Raw genomic sequence first — 19,432 nt, forward strand, 5'->3', positions numbered from 1 at the left:
TGCGGCAGCAGTGGTGATTGTACAGTCACCAAGGAACAGATGTTGAAGAAGCACAGATGTAGGATGAAGCGAGTACTGTCTTTGTTTATGAAAGCCTGAAGAGTACAAAGTAAAATGGATTCCTCGCTCCCATCTATAGCGGTAGCCTTCAAAGCCATAGAATCAGTGGGTTATCACTACAACCATTGCTAGCTTGAGGTTAGTGCCAATAACATGCATTTTAGCTACTTCTATCCACAATATTCTTATATTTCTAAATCCCATATGTGTTTTTTTTCTCATGACATATTTTATTAGCTCCTGCACATACCAGGTTTTTGCTTAAATCCCAACCCCAGTTTCGTTTTTAACTAAACTGTTTCAGCTTATCAATCAGCAAATGATTAGAATCAGTTAGATTTTAGTGTGCTAGAATAGGGTTGGAGCGAAAACCTACAGGACGGTAAACTCTCCAGCCCTGGCTTACATATGGTATCAGAAACATACTGAATCATTAGACAGATTGTCATGTTATTACACCATTAGTACAGTGCCTGGCTACAAGTAGCTTTGTTGTGGTCCGATTGGCTTTTCAGACCCGCCAACCCTTTACTGTGCTCCGATATGATCCCTCTCCCTAATCACTGCTCCTCTGCGATTACCATGGGCTAATTAGCCCTGAATGGAAATCAAAAGGCAGGAAATGTTTTCCGCTAGTAAACACATCTCTGGTTGCCAGATATGAAAACGCGTCAGACTTTGTGCCTTAGCTTTATTGCCTTCCATTTATTTTTTGATTCTCTGTTCATTTTCCCACGAGCTACTCTCGCAAATATTGTTCAAGGCTATTAAACAGTGTCCCCACTTGTATCCTTACCAGAGTGCATTAGCCTCGAATCAGGCTTGCAAACAAATTGGCATTTGTCTTTAGGTCTAGTACGAGAGAGAGAGAGAGAGAGAGAGAGAGAGAGAGAGAGAGAGAGAGAGAGAGAGAGAGAGAGAGAGAGAGAGAGAGAGAGAGAGAGAGAGAGAGAGAGAGAGAGAGAGAGAGAGAGAGAGAGAGAGAGAGAGAGAGAGAGAGAGGAGCAGGAGAGTGCATTCTCTAATCCTCTTCTCTAGAGATTTGTCTGTCCCTCGTTGTATCAGTCCCCACTCACGCATTGCACTCCAAGAAGGGCTCTAAATCAGGAGCTAGCAAGTACTGCAGCTCAGCAGAGGAAGAAGGAAAGGAACGCACATTAACACCTATTACTAACACCCCTGTGGTTAAGCATACATATTTTAGAGAAGTAACTAACGGAAACAAAACAGACACACAAAAAACAACACGTTTTCTCTGTGGGTTGTGGATGCTATCTCATTTAATGTAATGTGAGGTCTGTTTTCTTCCCCTTGAGATGAAGATGAAGTATATGACGCCGGTCATGTTCATTGAGAAGTGCTTCCGGTAAACACAAACAGAAATACACATGGCCCTTAGGGGATAGCCTAGCCTCATTATGCTAATAGAAAGACCATGACAAAGATAATGCTGTCTATATTTAAAACAGGGAAGGGGGAGATGAATAAAAACAACCAGGGATCTTGTAAGTTATTCAGAAAAACAATGTTTACAACCCAGAACAAGAGAGAAACAAAGAAAAGAAAAACGGGTTAAATAAGTTTACTACTACTACTACTAGTAGTAGTACTACCTGCACCTTTTCTCCAAAGGTTCCTCATTGCGAAGGATATCCTTGTCGAAACACCATAGCAGCACCAGAGGACTAATTCATGTGTCGTGTTTTTGCCCAATGCAGGACTAAAATGAATGTGAAGGGAGGGGTTGGGAAGGAAAAGGAAGGGGCGGGAAGGAAGGGAGTGAGGGAGGGAGGGAGGGGAAGAAGTAGATACGCACATTTTAATGAGTCGTGATTTCCTGCGGTAAAATTGAGATGACCCGTTTCATTACACCTTACTTAGCTGGGTTTTTGCCCTGAAACTTGGCCGCTAATCCGTCACTAGCTGCTAATCCGTCACTAGCTGCTAATCCTGCCATACAATACAGAAACCTCTGCATACCTTAGCAGGCACACCGTGGTGCTAACCGCTAGCCATTGTTTCCCCGGTCCCCATCAAGGCCATGTGTTCTCTGCAGGGATGCAGGGATAAAGCGGTGGCCCTGATGTAGCAGAAATTAACCTCCACCATCCCAGCCCCAGTGAATGGCTCATAGAGAAATGTGTTGTTTCCCTCAATTACCCAAAACCTGACCGACTGGCATGCTAGAATGACTTGGGATGTGGAGGTATTGTTGTTGTTGGACAGCAGAAGGAAGTGTTAGCTTGCTACTATAATTAATTCATCTCCGCTCGAGAGAGAAATCTGATATTTGGACCGAAAACAGTGAGGGTATTATGTGGAATTTGGCTCCTAATTCACTTTGACCTACTGAGTAGGAAGAAATTACGGCTTTAATACATCCAATTGAAAAACAACGTGTTTGAAATGATCTCAGGGTAACACTTGACCTCCAGTGTCCTAACATGTTATGACAAGGTCATAAACATGTCTTAATATGTCATAACAGCGACATAACTTGTCATAATCTGTCATAATATGTCAAAACATTGTCTATAACCCATATATTTACACCTGTTGTGACATATATTGTGTTATTTCATGGCTACATAAGAGTGTCAAAACCCACATTTATTCAAATATTTTTTTGTCCTGTCAAGAAGTGTCCTTTCGTTTGAATTTTTGTTTCTTACATCCTTTGTTGTTGTCGTAATGGATTCATCATAGTCCTGTTTTTCTTTTCATCATCTTTTAAATAACTTGTGGAAAATACACTTCATGGACACTGTCAAGAAGCATTATGACCATCATAATCATATAAGCCAGATAGACCAATCACGTACATGCCCTTATATCAGTCATCAGTCAAAAAGTGTCTTGTCGTGCTCCTTAAATCTGCTCCTGCTTGCATCCCAGTCATCAGCCACAGAGCATTGGGGAAGTTTAAATGTGCTTTTAAACAGCTTGGAAAATTCCAGAAAATTATGTAATGGCTTTAGAATCTTCTGATAGGCTAATTGACATAATTTGAGTCAGTTGGAGGTGTACCTGTGGATGTATTTCAAGGCCTACTTTCAAACTCAGTGCCTTTTTGCTTGACATCAAAAACTGTAGACATCCACAAGTCTGGTTCATCCTTGGGAGCAATTTCCAAACACCTGAAGGTACCACGTTCATCTGTACAAACAACAGTACGCAAGTAAAAACAACATGGGACAACACAGCCGTCATAACACTCAGGAAGTAGACACGTTCTGTGAAACAAAAATAGAACTGTGGCCATAATGACCATCGTTATGTTTGGAGGTAAATGGAGGAGGCTTGCAAGCCGAAGAACACAATCCCAACCGTGAAGCACAGGGGTGGCAGCATTATGTTGTGGAAGTGCTTTGCTGCAGGAGGGACTGGTGCACTTCACAAAATAGATGGCATCACGAGGGAGGAGAATTATGTAGATATATTGAAGCAACATCTCAAGACATCAGTCAGGAAGTTAAAGATTGGTCGCAAATGGGTCTTCCAAATGTACAATGACCCCAAGCATACTTCCAAAGTTGTGGCAAAATGGCTTAAGGACAACAAAGTCAAGGTATTGGAGTGGCCATCACAAACCCTGACCTCAAACCTATAGAAAATTTGTGGGCAGAACTGAAAAAGCGTGTGCGAGCAAGGAGGCTGACAACCGGAGTTACACCAACTCTGTCAGAAGGAATGGGCCAAAATTCAGCCAGCTTATTGTGGAGAAGCGTGTGGAAGAATACCCGAAATGTTTGACCCAAATTAAACAATTTGAAGGCAATGCGATCAAATACTAATTGAGTGTATGCAAACTTCTGACCCACTGGTAATGGGATGATATAAAACAATGCTTAAATAAAACATTATCTCTACTATTATTCTGACATTTCACATTCTTAAAATAAAGTGGTGATCTTAAAACAAGGAATTTCTGCTAGGATTAAATGTCAGGAATTGTGAATAACTGAGTTTAAATGTATTAGGCTAAGGTGTATGTAAACTTCCGACTTCAACTGTATATATATTTTTTTTTTCTTCATTGTAGAATAATAGTGAAGACATCAAAACTATGAAATAACACATATGGAATCATATAGTAACCAAATAAGTGTTAAACAAATACAAAAATATGTTATGTTTCAAATTCTTCAAAGTAGCCACCCTTTGCGTTGATGACAGCTTTGCACAGTCTTGGCATTATCTCTACCAGGTTCAAGAGGTGATATGCATTTCAATGAACAGGTGTGCCTTGTTGAAATGTAATTTGTGGAATTTCTTTCATTCTTAATTTGTTTGAGCCAAACTGTTGTGTTGTGAGAAGGTAGGGGTGGTATACAGACGATATCCCTATATATGTTAAAAGACCAAACCAGCCAGCTAACGTTAGCTAGTTATACAACAATGAACAAAGTGCCAACAATGCCACAGTGCCAGGAGGTAACCAACCAGGTTCAATGTTAGCTCGATAACATTAGGCTCTAACTACAAAATAAACATCTCTGGGAAATGAATAATAACAGCTAATGAGGCAGCCAGCTAACTTTAGCTAGCTAGCCAGAGTAACAGTACATTTTAGCTTGAAATGAAACCACTTTCTGTCATAATTAGAAATGTGTAATATCTGAAAATGTAGCTACTCTAACATTAGCTATCTACATTGTCATGCAGCCCAACTGTTCAGAGGAGACTGCGTGAATCAGGCCTTCATGGTCGAATTGCTGCAAAGCAACCATTACTAAAGGACACCAATAATAAGAAGATACTTGCTTGGACCAAGAAACAAAAGCAATGGACATGAGACCGTTGGAAATCTGTCCTTTTTTGAGATTATTATAGGTGTAATAACCAGCCATAAAATAACCACCATTTTAGGTTTTATGGGCTTTTACACTATTATGTAGGTGTAATAACCAGCCATAAAATAACCACCGTGGTAGGTTTTATGGGCTTTTACACTCTTATGTAGGTGTTATAACCAGCCATAAAATAACCACCGTGGTAGGTTTTATGGGCTTTTACACTATTATGTAGGTGTAATAACCAGCCATAAAATAACCACCGTGGTAGGTTTTATGGGCTTTTACACTCTTATGTAGGTGTAATAACCAGCCATAAAATAACCACCATTTTAGGTTTTATGGGTTTTTAAACTCTTATATAGGTGTAATAACCAGCCATAAAATAACCACCGTGGTTGGTTTTATGGGTTATTACACTCTTATGTAGGTGTAATAACAGCTATAAATAACCACAGTGGTAGGTTTTATGGGTTATTACACTCTTATGTAGATGTAATAACCAGCCATAAAATAACACAATATATTTCACAACAGGTCTCAATAAATGTTTCATGACAGTGTTACGACCGTTTTATAACAGGTTATGTCAGCTGTTATGACACATTATGACATGGTTAACTGTTACCTACTGTTCTCTTTTCCAACAATGAACCTTTCAGTAATGACACCTGCAGTAGTGCTAAAACATAATTACCTGTGTTAAAACGTCTCTGTCGGTATGCTGCGGAGGCATCATATCATCATTAGCACGAGGAAGGGAAAGGAGACACCCACGCTGTAGCACGAGCGCTAATGAGTAGCAGGCTAGCATCGCCAATACATGAAGTTCACGAGTTGGAATGACACCCCTCGCTATGGAATCGATTAGCACCCAGCGTTAGGTTAAGATCAGAGTAAAGGTGAGGAGAAAACGTAGAGTAATTGTGTCCTGCTGTACTCCGTCTTATTTCTGTTGGTGCTCTGGAAAATAAATTGGTCTGTAGCAGGAGGCCATACTACTATGTTACTCTGTTTTTGTGATGGGTCTCTCTGTTGCCAAGAAGGACTTAACCCTGACTGGTTGGTGTTTGTTGGTTGCCGGTGGTTACAGAGGAGCGGTACCAGGTGATTGGCCGGGTCCCTGAGGTGGACACGTTGTGTTGGTGACGTATGGTCCTGGTTGATGTCTTTAACTAGCTGTGGCCATGTGCCGCCCACACATCCACTGGCTGCTAAATTGGGCCTGCATCGATCAGCACCCCTTACCCTAATGGCTATCGACCGGCAACCCAGAGGAGAGGGAGACACCAAGTGTGTTTGTGTATGTGGGGGCCTCAGTGAATGACTGGGATCTAACTTTGTATATGGATGGGAGGTGGGGGGTGAGAGTGCCGTGTGTGTGTGACTACTCGCAAACCTTGTGATTACACAATCTTAAGCACATACTGTAACAGTATTGTTCAATATGGCTTTTGACTCTATTGACGACAATGCCACAAATGCCAATGCACACTCAGCCTTGACCACAGTGGCACCAACACAATTGACATTATACATACATTCAAATCTCATTGGGTCCTGGCATGACGCACATGTAAAACACTGCCAATTGAGCACCTTCCAATGCTACACACGTGTCCTCGTGTCTTAAGGGGATATTGCTCCTCCATTATTCTGGTGGAGAGGAAATGTCATTTCTACAATGTCAGGTCTATTCCATTATGTGGGGAAAAATAGATTTCGCCTCCCTCTCTTCTCTCCTCCCTCGCTCCATACAGAGTAGCTCTGTGCGGTCCACTCGAGGTGGGGGAGCGATGGGAGGAGTAGAGGGCTGGTAATTGAATGTGAGTTGTGAAGTATCACGGAGTATCCCTATGGAAAACTGTGGTAGAGAAGAAGTGCATTTTTAGCTAGCATCATGCGGACTTCCACCAGGAATTCTCTGTGTGTTGAGACATAACTTGTTTTTAAGGCCTATTAAATGAAGGGGTAGCTTTAAGCAAACCTAATGGAATGGCATCTTTACATGTCTTTCACACATAGAGATACACATACAGGCATACATACGCAGAGACGGCATCGGTGTTTATCATTAGCATGTAGGAGAGAGAAGGAAGGACATAATTGAGTTTTCGCCATTCAACATTCAAATAAACTCTCTCTTCCTGTCAGAGATAGTTTATTTGACAGATAGATGACTATGGGTACATAAACATGATAATACATGTGTGCCCATTATGAACATATACTGTCATCTGTCTGTCAAGTAAACTATATGTATGAGACAGATTATTTTAGGATGTGTGTGTGTGTGGGTGACTGAGTGTCCGTGTGGGTGACTGAGTGTCTGTGTATGTGTGTTTCATACGTTCTATTGAATAATCTCGAGTCTCCACCTGGCCGGATTTCTGATTTCCATTTTGAGAGGGAAGTGAAAGGTGGGCAGAGATTTGATTTGATGAAGATGTGCTGAAGCAGACCTCGCGTGTATTTGCATAATCACCTCAAATAAATAGTACGGCGCCTAACTCCATTGGTATCCTATAAGTGTATTAGGATGTAGTTCATTTTCCCTTTTGTAATTGAGTATCAACATAATCTACAAGGTCGTAATCAACGTTGGCATAACTTTCATGATCAACATCATCAAATAGTTCCTCTCCTCCTCACTCCTATAAATATGTATTATTACGCAATTATATATCTTACTATCCCCCTCTCTTATGCCTTTCTACCTCCCAGGCAGTGCTCTGTGAATAAGTGATAGGCAAGCCACTTGAGTGCTGCGATTGAGCAGTGTTTTAAATTTTTCCACTGACCTGTGGTAGACCACAATTCACTGTGGTATTACTCAGGGCAGTGGCCATTTTCCCTCCCTCCCGTCCCCCCTGCTTCTCCTCCCTCACCTGCTGGCTGCTAGAGTTTTGTTGGAAACGGAGGGAGAGGAAAGGCACTTTTCTGGTGTGCGAGTGCGTTAACGTGTCTGTGTGCGTGCACGTGTGTGTGCTGCGCATCTGTTAGACTGTGTGTGCTGCGAGTCTGTGTGTCTGTTAAAGCAGGTAACAATGAAATCAATGACTCCCATTAGGGGATATAAGCAGGTACATTGAGGATAGCTGTGGGTTAAGGTTTAGCAGAGGACAAACATGGTCTCCTTTGTTGTGCTGGTCTTTGTCACATCGATCTCCACAGGAGCGAATCGTGGTTGGCCGAGTGGTTGGCCGAAAGCAGAGTTACATAAAGCGTTTCACAATGAGTTCAGGGTTACCTTGAGTCATTGATTTTGCAGTGTAGTTCAGCCATAACAAAATGTCCGCCTTTCCCTGTGTTTTGGTTTGTGTGGGAGAGTGTGTTGACCACCAGTGGATAGGAGCACATTATCCAGTTTGTTGCCCTATACTGCTGACTACTACAGCGCAGTGAGGCGAGCAGAGGGGAGGGCAGTTGATTTAAGAGACAACAACAGTGGCCAAATCCTCCATCAGTCAAAATTCCCCAGCTTCCGATAGGCTGGGCTCTTCCCTCTGACAGGGCTGCCCAGTAAAAATGTCCCCCTGACGGACGGGCGTTGTCGCGAGGACGCACTTGTGTTTTAACAGGCGCGTGTCCCCCTCTCCATCGCCCTGCTGACAGCCCTCTCACAGAGGAGAGAGGGAGAGAGAGAGAGAGCGCCATAAATAGATAGGGAGCGAGATATAGCAAGGGAGAGAAAGCAGGCATGGAACTGTGTAATGACGCCTGTCTGTTTCACTCTGTTCAATCTTGGAGAGTGTCAGAGTTAAACAGAGGCTTCCATTCAGTGCAGTTGAAAAGCTCTCAAGGTCTGGCTGTTAGCAGTTAGGCCTGACAAACATCTCTCAATAGGAGCGTGAATGTGGAGGCACAGCCTGTACTATTGGAGACTGTTGTGGAGGTATTGTGTGGAAACGTGAGTGAGAACTATTGCTTTTGTCCCGAGCTGTTGGATCAGGGAGTTGAAGACATGAGAGAGGCTATTGGAGAGTGTGTGTGTGTGTGTGTGTGTGTGTGTGTGTGTGTGTGTGTGTGTGTGTGTGTGTGTGTGTGTGTGTGTGTGTGTGTGTGTGTGTGTGTGTGTGTGTGTGTGTGTGTGTGTGTGTGTGTGTGTGTGTGTGTGTGTGTGTGTGTGTGTGTTCACAAACTACAAAGAGAGAGAGACAAACACATACACCCACGGTGTGTGTATAAAGAGCTTTGATGCATGTCAGCCAGACTGCCCACAGGAGCAGCGTTTATGGCCCATGGAGACTGCTCTCTCCTGGGCTTTGCTGCCCGAGAGGGCCTGTAGCTATGGTGTCCTTCCCCATGATACTGCTTCACTGATGCCCCACTTAGTACCATGCCAGGGTGGAAGAACCATGTGGGGCAGGGATGGCTGTATGGCTAGTCATTGTGAAAGAGAGTGGATTTGGAGCAGATGAGACACTCCTACTTGGCATGCCTGCGTTCGCTCTTTCTCTCTCCCTCTGCTACCTCTTTCTCTTTCTGACTCCTCTCTCTCTCTTTCTCGCTCTGCCTCATCTCCCTCTCCCTCCCTCCATTTCATCCTCTCCTTCACCTCTCTTGACTAGACTGGAGGGCACTGGATATACAGAGCACCCAGGTGATTTCATTGTGTAGGGCACTCAGAACTGGGCTGCCATAGAAAGGACAAATCCACTGAGGTATGTCTGTGTGTGCGTCTGTGTGCGTGCATTTATGTAGAACAATGGCGGAATGACGCCCAGGTGTGTGAGCAGGGAAGGGTGTTGAGTACTGCCACGAAGCAGAATGTCGATGGGACCAGCCTGTTGTGGTTTTATTGTACTGTGTGGAGGCCATTTCTGACAGACGCAACAACACCAATCAAAATGGCATCGGAGACTTCCTAGAGAGAACCAGAAAGTGCACCAATTAAAGTCGCCTGATGAACAGAGCGAGATGAACCTTCCAACGCATCATTTGAAACTACATTTCTAAATTCACCTGCAGGTATAGTCAAATATTTTAGCTCGATTTGAATCCCTACACATGGCGTTGTTACACTCACAAGCACATTGTGGGACACAATAATAATGATAATAATACAACCGATAATTTGGTTTCATCAGTTAACACTCCAAGCGACGACAACATTCATTTACTGCAATCAGTTTGTTGTGGCACTCTGCTGAGTCAAACGGCAATGTAATTTACAATCAAAGATTCCCTGCCTGCTCCCATACAATACTCCCATTGACGTCCTCCAGCCTTGGCCCTCTACTGCACAGCTTCTGCCAGCCATTCATCCAATGTGCGTGTGTGTGTGCGTGCGTGTGCGAGTGCGTGTGTGTGTGTGTCAGCATCAACGTCCATTCAATTTGTGTCAATTAGAGGCAGTTCACGCCAGCCAGACAAATACTCTCTTCTTGTGATGGCTGGAGGAAAATCAACAAGGTTGCCAATAAACCAGATAGCTGGAGGGAGAGGTTCATAATAGACCTTTTAATGAGACTGAATGTTTGTTTCTGTGTTAGGGAGGCAATTTGAGGGGACAGTGTCTAAGGAGTATCTTTGGATTTCACAGTAGCCTTGGTCTAAGGGACAGCTGCTTGACACAAGCAGTCTATTTCAGGGAAATGTGCCAAGAAAATGATACAATATAGAGTATCAATCATTCTGAATTGAGATGATACTGTAAGTGAGTTGATGGACTGCAGGTCAAGTGAACTGAGGTCTGTCAGTGGTATAGTTCAGTCGATTAGGATCTCCATTAGCTGCTGCACTTGCACTCTTCCTGGGGTCCACATGAAACATACACATACATGACTAAGTACAGAACAGTAATAGCCAAGAACAACATAAGATCTAAAACGGTACCATAGCAACGCATAATAAGTTAGAGGAAAAACAAAAAGGAAATGGATGAACTTATTCAGCAAAGATCAGGTGTAATATATTATAATAATAAGGCAAACGCGATGGAAAATTGGGAAAAATGCACCAAATCATTTTTAAATCTTCAACATAGAAATGCTACCAAAAACAATTTACTGAAACTTGTTGCAAATGAAGGAATCAGGTATGATTCACCACATTACATTTTGAAAGAGGAAGAAAGTACTTTAAGCATATGTTTTTGCTTCAGTCTCCTCCCATCTACTCTAACCGAAGCTAATTGCAATTGTTTTTTTTATATTAATAATGTCAAATTAACAGCCAGGTGAAATTAGATGATATTACAGAGGAGGAACTTTTTGATGCAATTAAACCATTATTTGTATGTTTTAACCACTCCTATGTAAACTCAACAAGTTCTGATTTCATTATTACTGAAACAGGATACAAGTGAGATATATAAAGATCCATTCCATTTAAAAAATTGGAGCCCCCTTACACTTCAGTGTTCTGATGCAAAATTTTTAGCAATGTATATCGCATAGAATTTAAAAGGTATTGTTGGACATTATTCATTCTAATCAGACAGGTTTTTTACACGATACATTGGAGATAATATAAGTCAAGAAACATAAAACACAATGAAAAATCTGGGAAACCAGGCCTGCTATTCATAGCGGACTTGAAAAGGCTTTTGATAAAGTACGACTGGAGTTTATATATAAATGCCTAGAACATTTCAATTTTGGAGAATCTCTTATAAAATGGGTTAAAATCAAGTATAGTAACCCTAGGTGTAAAATAGTAAATAATGGCTACTTCTCAGCAAGTTTTAAACTATCAAGAGGAGTAAAACAAGGTTGTCCACTATCCGCATATCTATTTATTATGGCCATCAAAAAGTTAGCTATTAAAATTGAATATGAATTTGGAGGGCAGAAATGATTAAATATTAGACTTCTCACTAAAGGCTTCAGTCATGCAAAAGTTATGCTTAAATCCAAACTGGTTCTCTCGAAAATTAGTAAGAATGACTCACCCTACATTATGTTCAAGAAAGGCATTTCCCCTTTATTCATATTACAACCTCTCTCTTCCAGTTATTTGAAAAGGAAAACATCTCCCAAATCTCAGTATTTAAAAAAAAAAAACAAGCCATAGACAATTGGTTGCAATTTCAGTTTAGTCCACCTGAAAAAAACAGAACAAATAATACAACAAATATTATGGTTAAACTCATATATAGTAATTGATAAAAAAAAAACATTCAACAAAGGTATATTTTTTTACAATTATATACGACTGGTGGTGTTGTCACACATGCAGCTAACTAAAACATATGCAAATGTCCGTGACGGGATGAATGAATAATTATACAAATTATGGATATTAAACATCTAGGTACATACAAGCGTCTTATTTTTCAACCAGCACAGGCTTCGTAAAATAGCGATTAAATATTCACTTACTTTTTGAATATCTTCCTCTGATTTACAATCCCAAGGGTCCCAGCTACAACATGCATGGTTTTGTTAGATAAAATCCTTCTTTATATCCTAAAAAGTCTGTTTAGTTGGCGCCATCAATTTGAGTAATACACTCGTTCAACATGCAGAGAAAGGAATCCAAAAAGCTACCACTAAACTTTGTTAAAACAAGTCAAAATACGTTTCTAACTGATTTCCAACTCTGACTCCCTGTACCAAAACTCAAAATTCTTCCTTGTTTGGGAAGAAACAAGCCTAAAACCTTCAACAAAGACTGTTGACATCTAGTGGGAGCCATAGGAATTGCAATCTGGGAGCAGGAATTGCATAGGACCATTGAAAGAGCATGGGTTCTCAAAAAAAACATTTTCCGGTTGGCTTTTCTTTGGATCTTTGGCTACCATATCAATTATGTTATCTCATACATTATTTTAACATTTCTACCAACTTCAAATAGCTTTCTATCCAATGGTACCAATTATATGCAGATCCTGGCTTCTGGGCCTGAGTAACAGGCAGTTTACTTTGGGCACGTCAGTCAGACAGGAAGTGGAGAAAAATAGACCCTAGCCTGAAGGAGTATAGATGGGAGGGGTTGAATGGAGCTGAAGGTTGGGACTAATAACAACAAGATAACTAATGTAAAACATGCTGTGTCCGTAAAACGTATACAGTTCAAGATCGTTTTTGAAAGAGTACAGTTTGCAAGATATGGCAAATATAAATCAAACCTGATGAACATCATAAATATATGGGAGAGGATGAGGGTAGAGGAAGGACAAGAGTTAAAAACAAACAAATAAAACTATTGTAAAATAGACGGTGTCCATAAAATGTATATAGTATGTATCAGCTAGAAATACAGGCCTAAGCGTTGTTGTTTACTAGTTTGCTCCAATTCGGGGAGGGGTGGTAGAGTTGGAGGGAAATATAAGGAAATATATATATTTTAAAAGATATGAATGTATGTATTTATATGCGTATATGTGTGTATATGTATATATATTAGCAAAAAAGATATGGGGGATTGGAAGTGATACAGACAATTACACTGATGGAAGCCACAATCTGGCTGCAATATTAAAGCTGATCTACTCCCTAAAAAAAACACATGATATTATATTACATTGAAAACAAAACAAGACGCCAAGAGACAACAAAAATACTAGTTACACAATATATATATCCAGAGTAGTGAGCGCATACATTTTCATACTTTTTTTCGTACTGGTCCCCTGTGGGAATCCAACCTACAATCCTGGCTCTGCAAGCATATAGTTAAATTAGATATTTAGAATGACCGGAGGCGTTTGTGATGCAATGTTTTTTAAATCTGTTTTTAAATGACTATAGAAGAGTTGTGTAGACAAGTGTTAGACTACAGTACAAGCTTATTTCAAATATGAAGTCACTAGTGTACCAGACACAGGTGTAACTGAGCTTGCTCTTAGTGGCCCTCCAGGGGCCCTATCCCAGCAGCCCTCTCTCTGTCTGTCTGCTCAGATGCAGCACGGCTCTACCCAGGGGCCCCTGAGAAGTTGTTATGGTAACCGCAGATGCACAGTGGCCCCGGCCGTGTCTGAGAGGCTGTAATTGGTCCCCTCTGGTGGACCTCTAGACCCCGTGTGCATCCCAAATGGCACCCTTCTCGCCATTATAGTGCACTATTTTTTAACAAAGCCCGATAGGCCCTGGTCAAAAGTAGTGCACTATATAAGGAATAGGGTTTCATTTGGGACGCAGGCCTGTGCACTAGAACATTCATCACTGCCTGGGCTGGGGAGGAGAATCAAAACACTAACCGCAACTCTGTTACCTTATAAAACACTAAAAGAAGAAATGGAGCACAGAACATTCTCACAGTATGTCACAGAGGACCCATAATGGAGCACAGAACTCTCTTACTATCTCTCACGAAGGGATACATAGCCCGAAACCCTTATTCAAGCAAATATGACCTAAAACACTGGCCATAAAATGTCTTACTATGTTTCTAAGAGGAGTCGAAATACATTACAGAACGCTCACACACAAAATCCAAAATAAGTGCTCCTAACAGGCAAGAGGAAGGTCGACCCAAGAGGTGACATTCTGAGGGCACGGCGAGAGCCAGACAGAGGGAGAGAGGGGGAGCGAGAGGGAGAGCGAGATCACTAATTACCAACCCAATGACCCAGAGAGGAACACGTGTGTGTGTGTGTGTGTGTGTGTGTGTGTGTGTGTGTGTGTGTGTGTGTGTGTGTGTGTGTGTGTGTGTGTGTGTGTGTGTGTGTGTGTGTGTGTGTGTGTGTGTGTGTGTGTGTGTGTGTGTGTGCGCGCGCGCACGTGCTCGATCATCTAAATCAGACAAAAACAAAAACGTTGATACAAATAAAGGTTATTTCTCCTCATCCCGAATGCATTAAAGTCAGTCTCTTACTCTTGAAAATGTCTGCTAACTTTTCAAGAAGCTGCTTTGCACTTTTTGGAGTAAGTCAGCAATAAAAATGCATATTTGAGAAGCGATTCTTCTTCTCTACAATTTGAGGGCATCGTTCAGTTATGCAGCTAATGAATCCACAGTATTGATTAGAATGCCTTACAGCCTTGACTGAGATGCATTAAGTGTCAAACACACATTAGTTTTAGGAAGAGAACGGCGAACCATAATTGACTTATTCAATTACTCTGGCACTATTTGACCTAGTGGGCTTATTGCTTCTCTCAAAGCCAAAGGGGGCACTTTTATGAATGCAGTCCCCAGAGTTTTGCTGGATTGAGACAAACAAAGGCGGCTTGATGGCCCTGTATTTACTTTGCCAGGGTTGCCCTTTTAGCCAATGATTCCTTGGGAAATATATACCCACAGTCTTTTTTTTCATTTCAATGTGACTTCCTGCTTTAGATAAAGGCTGAATGAAGAAATGATAAGAAATGCCAGGAGCAAAATAGTTGTTTTATTCTTATTGTACTTACATCAAAGGAGTTTTGATGTACTGATTCTTCATAATTTAGTTTGGCATTCTCACCAACGCCTTTTGCAATATCTTTTGAGTAGAAAAAACATACTTTTTAAACATAGAAATAAGAAATGGATGAAAAGAAAATGCATAAATAATATATATTTTTTAAATACAATGGCTTTACTTGTAGTTATTGAAGATTGACAGTATTTAATTGGCCTAGTCTTCAATAACGGTCAATCTCTGGCTTGAAAAATCATAAACCCTCACCTCCCAAATATAGTGTTATGTGAATTTAATAGCTCACAAAGGAATCTCGAAAGGAATACTGTGTCTGCATCAAACATCAATCCCAATTTCGCAAGTCTTGTCACTGGATAGTGAGAGACTACAGAGAGAGTGCGAGGGGGGGGCATCCACGGGGTAGCCTTAAAATCCCTATTTTTAGTTTATTTTCACCAGTGCTGCTTTATCTATTTCCGACAGATGTTGTTTCTGTCGATGTGCTGATTTGCAGTCTGTTTCCTCTGTTTTACTCATTTGGCCTCTCTGGTCTGTCTCAAATGGCTTTAGCACAGCAAAGTCTCCCAAATGTCCGCAGAGCTTAATTGATGACAAATGATATCAATTCAATTATTTCTTAATCCCCTCCCTTTGAGCGTTCACTTCATTTTCATTTTCTACATTTGAGTGGTTACATTTCTCCAGCCCCATCCCTCAACTTTTTAACAGAAACAGGAGCGTGGAAAATGTGTTATTGTTTCAACTGGAGAATCCCCCTTTTGACGAATAAAGACATTAGGAGAGAAAAAACTCCACATAGTCATACACCATTCTATATCTACATGCACGCTTGCCTAATCAATCCACAAATATTCTACTGTGTTAAGAGCAGGTCGGCGACACAGAATGTCTAGGTCTAAGTTCAACTCTTCTTCCAAAATGTCTACTCGCGTATCATTTTGTGTAATAATGTTGGTTGTCTAGCAGTAGGAATGTGCTGTAAAACACCAGAATTGTTGTTTGTTCAATCTTTGTTTACAAACTATTTCCTGCACACACACTTTCATTATAAAAACTAAAGTCATGCTTGAGAGGGCATCTACCTGCAATAGGAGTAGAGTAGGCTAGTCGTAGTCTTTACAGTAGCCTAGGGTCAGGCTACACAAAGCCAATCGTTTTTTTCTATGCGCATAGTGCCTATTAAAAAATAGGCGGGAAAACGATTCAGTGCGTGCTGGGCCCCCCTTCAACGCCCCCGATTTGTTGTCAGTGAAATATCAAAATAAGACACAACAGTTTGTCACGAGCTAAGTGTTGAAATTGAATTAGAGTGGTGGAAAAATAACCCAAATTTCATACTTGAGTAAAAGTAAAGATATGTTACAAGAAAATGACTCAGGTAAAAGTGAAAGTCGCCAAATAAAATACTACTTGAGTAAAAGTCTAAAAGTATTTGGTTTTAAATGTACTTAAGTAGTACTTAAAAGTATTTTTTACTTAATTACTTTAACCACTAGGAGGCAGGGTAGCCTAGTGGTTAGAGCAAGTTCAAATCCCCGAGCTGACAAGGTACAAACCTGTCGTTCTGCCCCTGAACAGGCAGTTAACCCACTGTTCCTAGGCCGTCATTGAAAATAAGAATTTGTTCTTAACTGACTTGCCTTGTTAAATAAAGGTAAACAATTTAAATACTGTTGAATGGTAATAATGGCTGTAGTATATACATGATTGTATTCTAATCAGGTTTCCAAAAAGTTAGCTAGAAGCATAGGTTTCGATTCAGTCACCAAAAACAATGTGCCTTTCGTCTCTATGTGCTCACTCATTTTGATGCAATGCTACCTACACATGTTCTTGAACCTAACTTCAGTGCAGGCGATTGAGCCAACAACAACATTGTTGAGATTTGCTTGATACACTTGCCTCTGTACATTTCTTACAGCCATATAGCCTCGGACAGCCTACGTTTTCAGGCAGTTGCAAGCACGTGAAACACTCAGAATCAGGTGGAATACTATGACCATGTTAGTTTGCCGCAGGGCCATGCGGACCTTTCAGGGGGGCAGGTGCAAGAAGAAGAAGAAAATAAGGCACCGACCACCATATCTCAAAATTCCTAACATACCAAATGCCTCTGTAGCAAGCATTTGTAACTTTTTTTTAAAGCAGATGCCTATTTATTTCCTGCAACAACACACTCATTCATCATCACAAATTGTAAGCAAGCTATACAGTGGCTCCTAAAGACGAGATTGACATCGGGAAAAGAGGGTGGGCTATCAGTTGATCGTGATTTACCTCTTTGTCTTTCTGCCTCTCTACTGCGCAGACCAGACAGAATATTGATGATGTAGGTTAAATGCTGTACTGTTGATATTTAAACTAGGTAGCTCGCTACACACACTGGACCGGTGACCAAATCTCTGATGCCATGTACTGTATGTTTGCATACCAGGCATGGGCCATCTCTGTACAGGGTACTCTGGGGGAAAAGGCCCAACCGGTTGTGCAAGCTCCATACAGGGCAGATCAAACGGCGCAACAAACCAATGGACGGGGTGGGGGGTGGCAACGACTTGTGGGTTCGGAACAACAATGAAAAAACTTTTATACCTAAAAAATGTTTTTTTGGGGGGGGTGGAATTTCAAATAGCACATTTTCACAATGATTATTGAACCAGTAATTTCCTCCTCTAGGCCAGTAGCCTAACTTATACCTGGAAGATGTACCTGTATTTTCAGAGATGCAGAGCGTTCAGGAAGAAACACAGTCCTTGTATGTGGCGGCAGTAATAGCTAGTCAATACCTTTCTCGGGAGGCATTCTTAAAGTCCACCCCACTACAAATCATACCCAAGATATTGTGCATTGTGAGTTTGGTCGAATGTAGGCCAGTTTTCCTCATGTTGTTATTGTCTTCTCCTCTCCAGGGGAGCTGTACATCGGTGGTGTGGGGAAGAGCATGTACAACAGTCTGCCCAAGCTGATCGCGTCCCGGGACGGGTACCAGGGCTGCCTGGCCTCGGTGGACCTCAACGGGAGACTGCCAGACCTGATCGCAGATGCCCTCCACAGGGTGGGCCAGGTGGAGCGAGGCTGCGACGGTGAGTTGGTGCTCACACGCACATATGCACATATTGTACATGCACGAGGATGCACGCAAGTTCACACGCACACGGACTCACACACAGGCATGCACACATATGCCCACAAACACACATTATGCCCATGTATGCACACACACAAGTGTGAACACATGCGCAAACACGTGCAATATATACACACACACTTGGCGTTCGCCAGGGGCGGACTGGGCCAAGAATCTGGCCCTGGCATTGTATCCACACCAGCCCACATCACTGCGATCCGCCAACTCTATCTATCTCAGCATCTTCTCTGCTGTCACTGTGTGTCTTCTTGTTATCTGTCTGTCTCTGCTTTATACATTATAAATGCCAAGGTAATGACTTAGGCTATATTGCAAATTAGTGCTTGGTATATATCAGTCCCCCCGAATCAACACCTACCCTACGTGTTGATTACTATTACAATGCTGCAGACCAACATGTTCCCCTGGTGTCACTGGTGAAACTAACTTCCACAGGGCACCAGTGACATCATTTGGTCGGACTCAAGAGAGTAATCACACGTAATCACGAGTAATCACCTTATAAAGTCATTTATAGTGCTTTATTAAGAACAGTAATACATGGACTACTTGAGGTATTCAAGAAATACGCTGTTTCATCTCACACGTCCAAGCAATGATGCATGATTGAAGATATTTTTGTATGCGCAACCTAATCCAGTGATTGTCATGAATTTTGGGTTGACAATTAAACTATAGTTGCTAAATTTTACTGTCTAAATAGGACTCCAGAATTTCCAGATTATTGGGGGGGGGTCGCTAACTCTAAATATACTGCCTGTTGCTAGTAGCCTTGTAGTCATGATCCCAACAGCAAATTGAATGTCCTAATAAAACTTGCAGTTGTAGGCTACTACCCAGGAAACCTATAGGCCGGCCTATGCCCTCTCAACTGCATATGCGCAAAGCCAAAATCAATATCTTGGTTGTAAAATAGTTGCTATTGAGCTGAATATTAAATTGAGAATTATACATTATACCTACAGAAAGCTGAGACCATCCTCTCTTTAACAGGGACATGGGGACAAAGCTTTCAAAGCTGTGTTTTTTCCGCATTTGCATTTTGAAATGTTATAATGATCAGACTGCATTTTTCTCTCAAGCACATGGCTGGAGAGGAGAGTGGATCGCTCATCACAGCAG

General features: G+C 41.5%; 1 protein-coding gene across 1 annotated transcript in view; it reads left to right on the plus strand.

Moving 5' to 3' along the window:
• Window positions 1-19,432, plus strand: part of LOC118368670 (neurexin-2-like) — a 991,707-nt gene that overhangs the window by 541,040 nt on the left and 431,235 nt on the right. The window contains exon 17 of the mRNA XM_052497154.1: window positions 18,072-18,245. Within this exon, the coding sequence (XP_052353114.1) occupies window positions 18,072-18,245 (174 nt within the window). The remainder of the gene's footprint in view (window positions 1-18,071; window positions 18,246-19,432) is intronic.

The sequence above is a fragment of the Oncorhynchus keta genome, chromosome 35 (assembly GCF_023373465.1).
Source record: "Oncorhynchus keta strain PuntledgeMale-10-30-2019 chromosome 35, Oket_V2, whole genome shotgun sequence".
Lineage (NCBI taxonomy): Eukaryota > Metazoa > Chordata > Actinopteri > Salmoniformes > Salmonidae > Oncorhynchus > Oncorhynchus keta.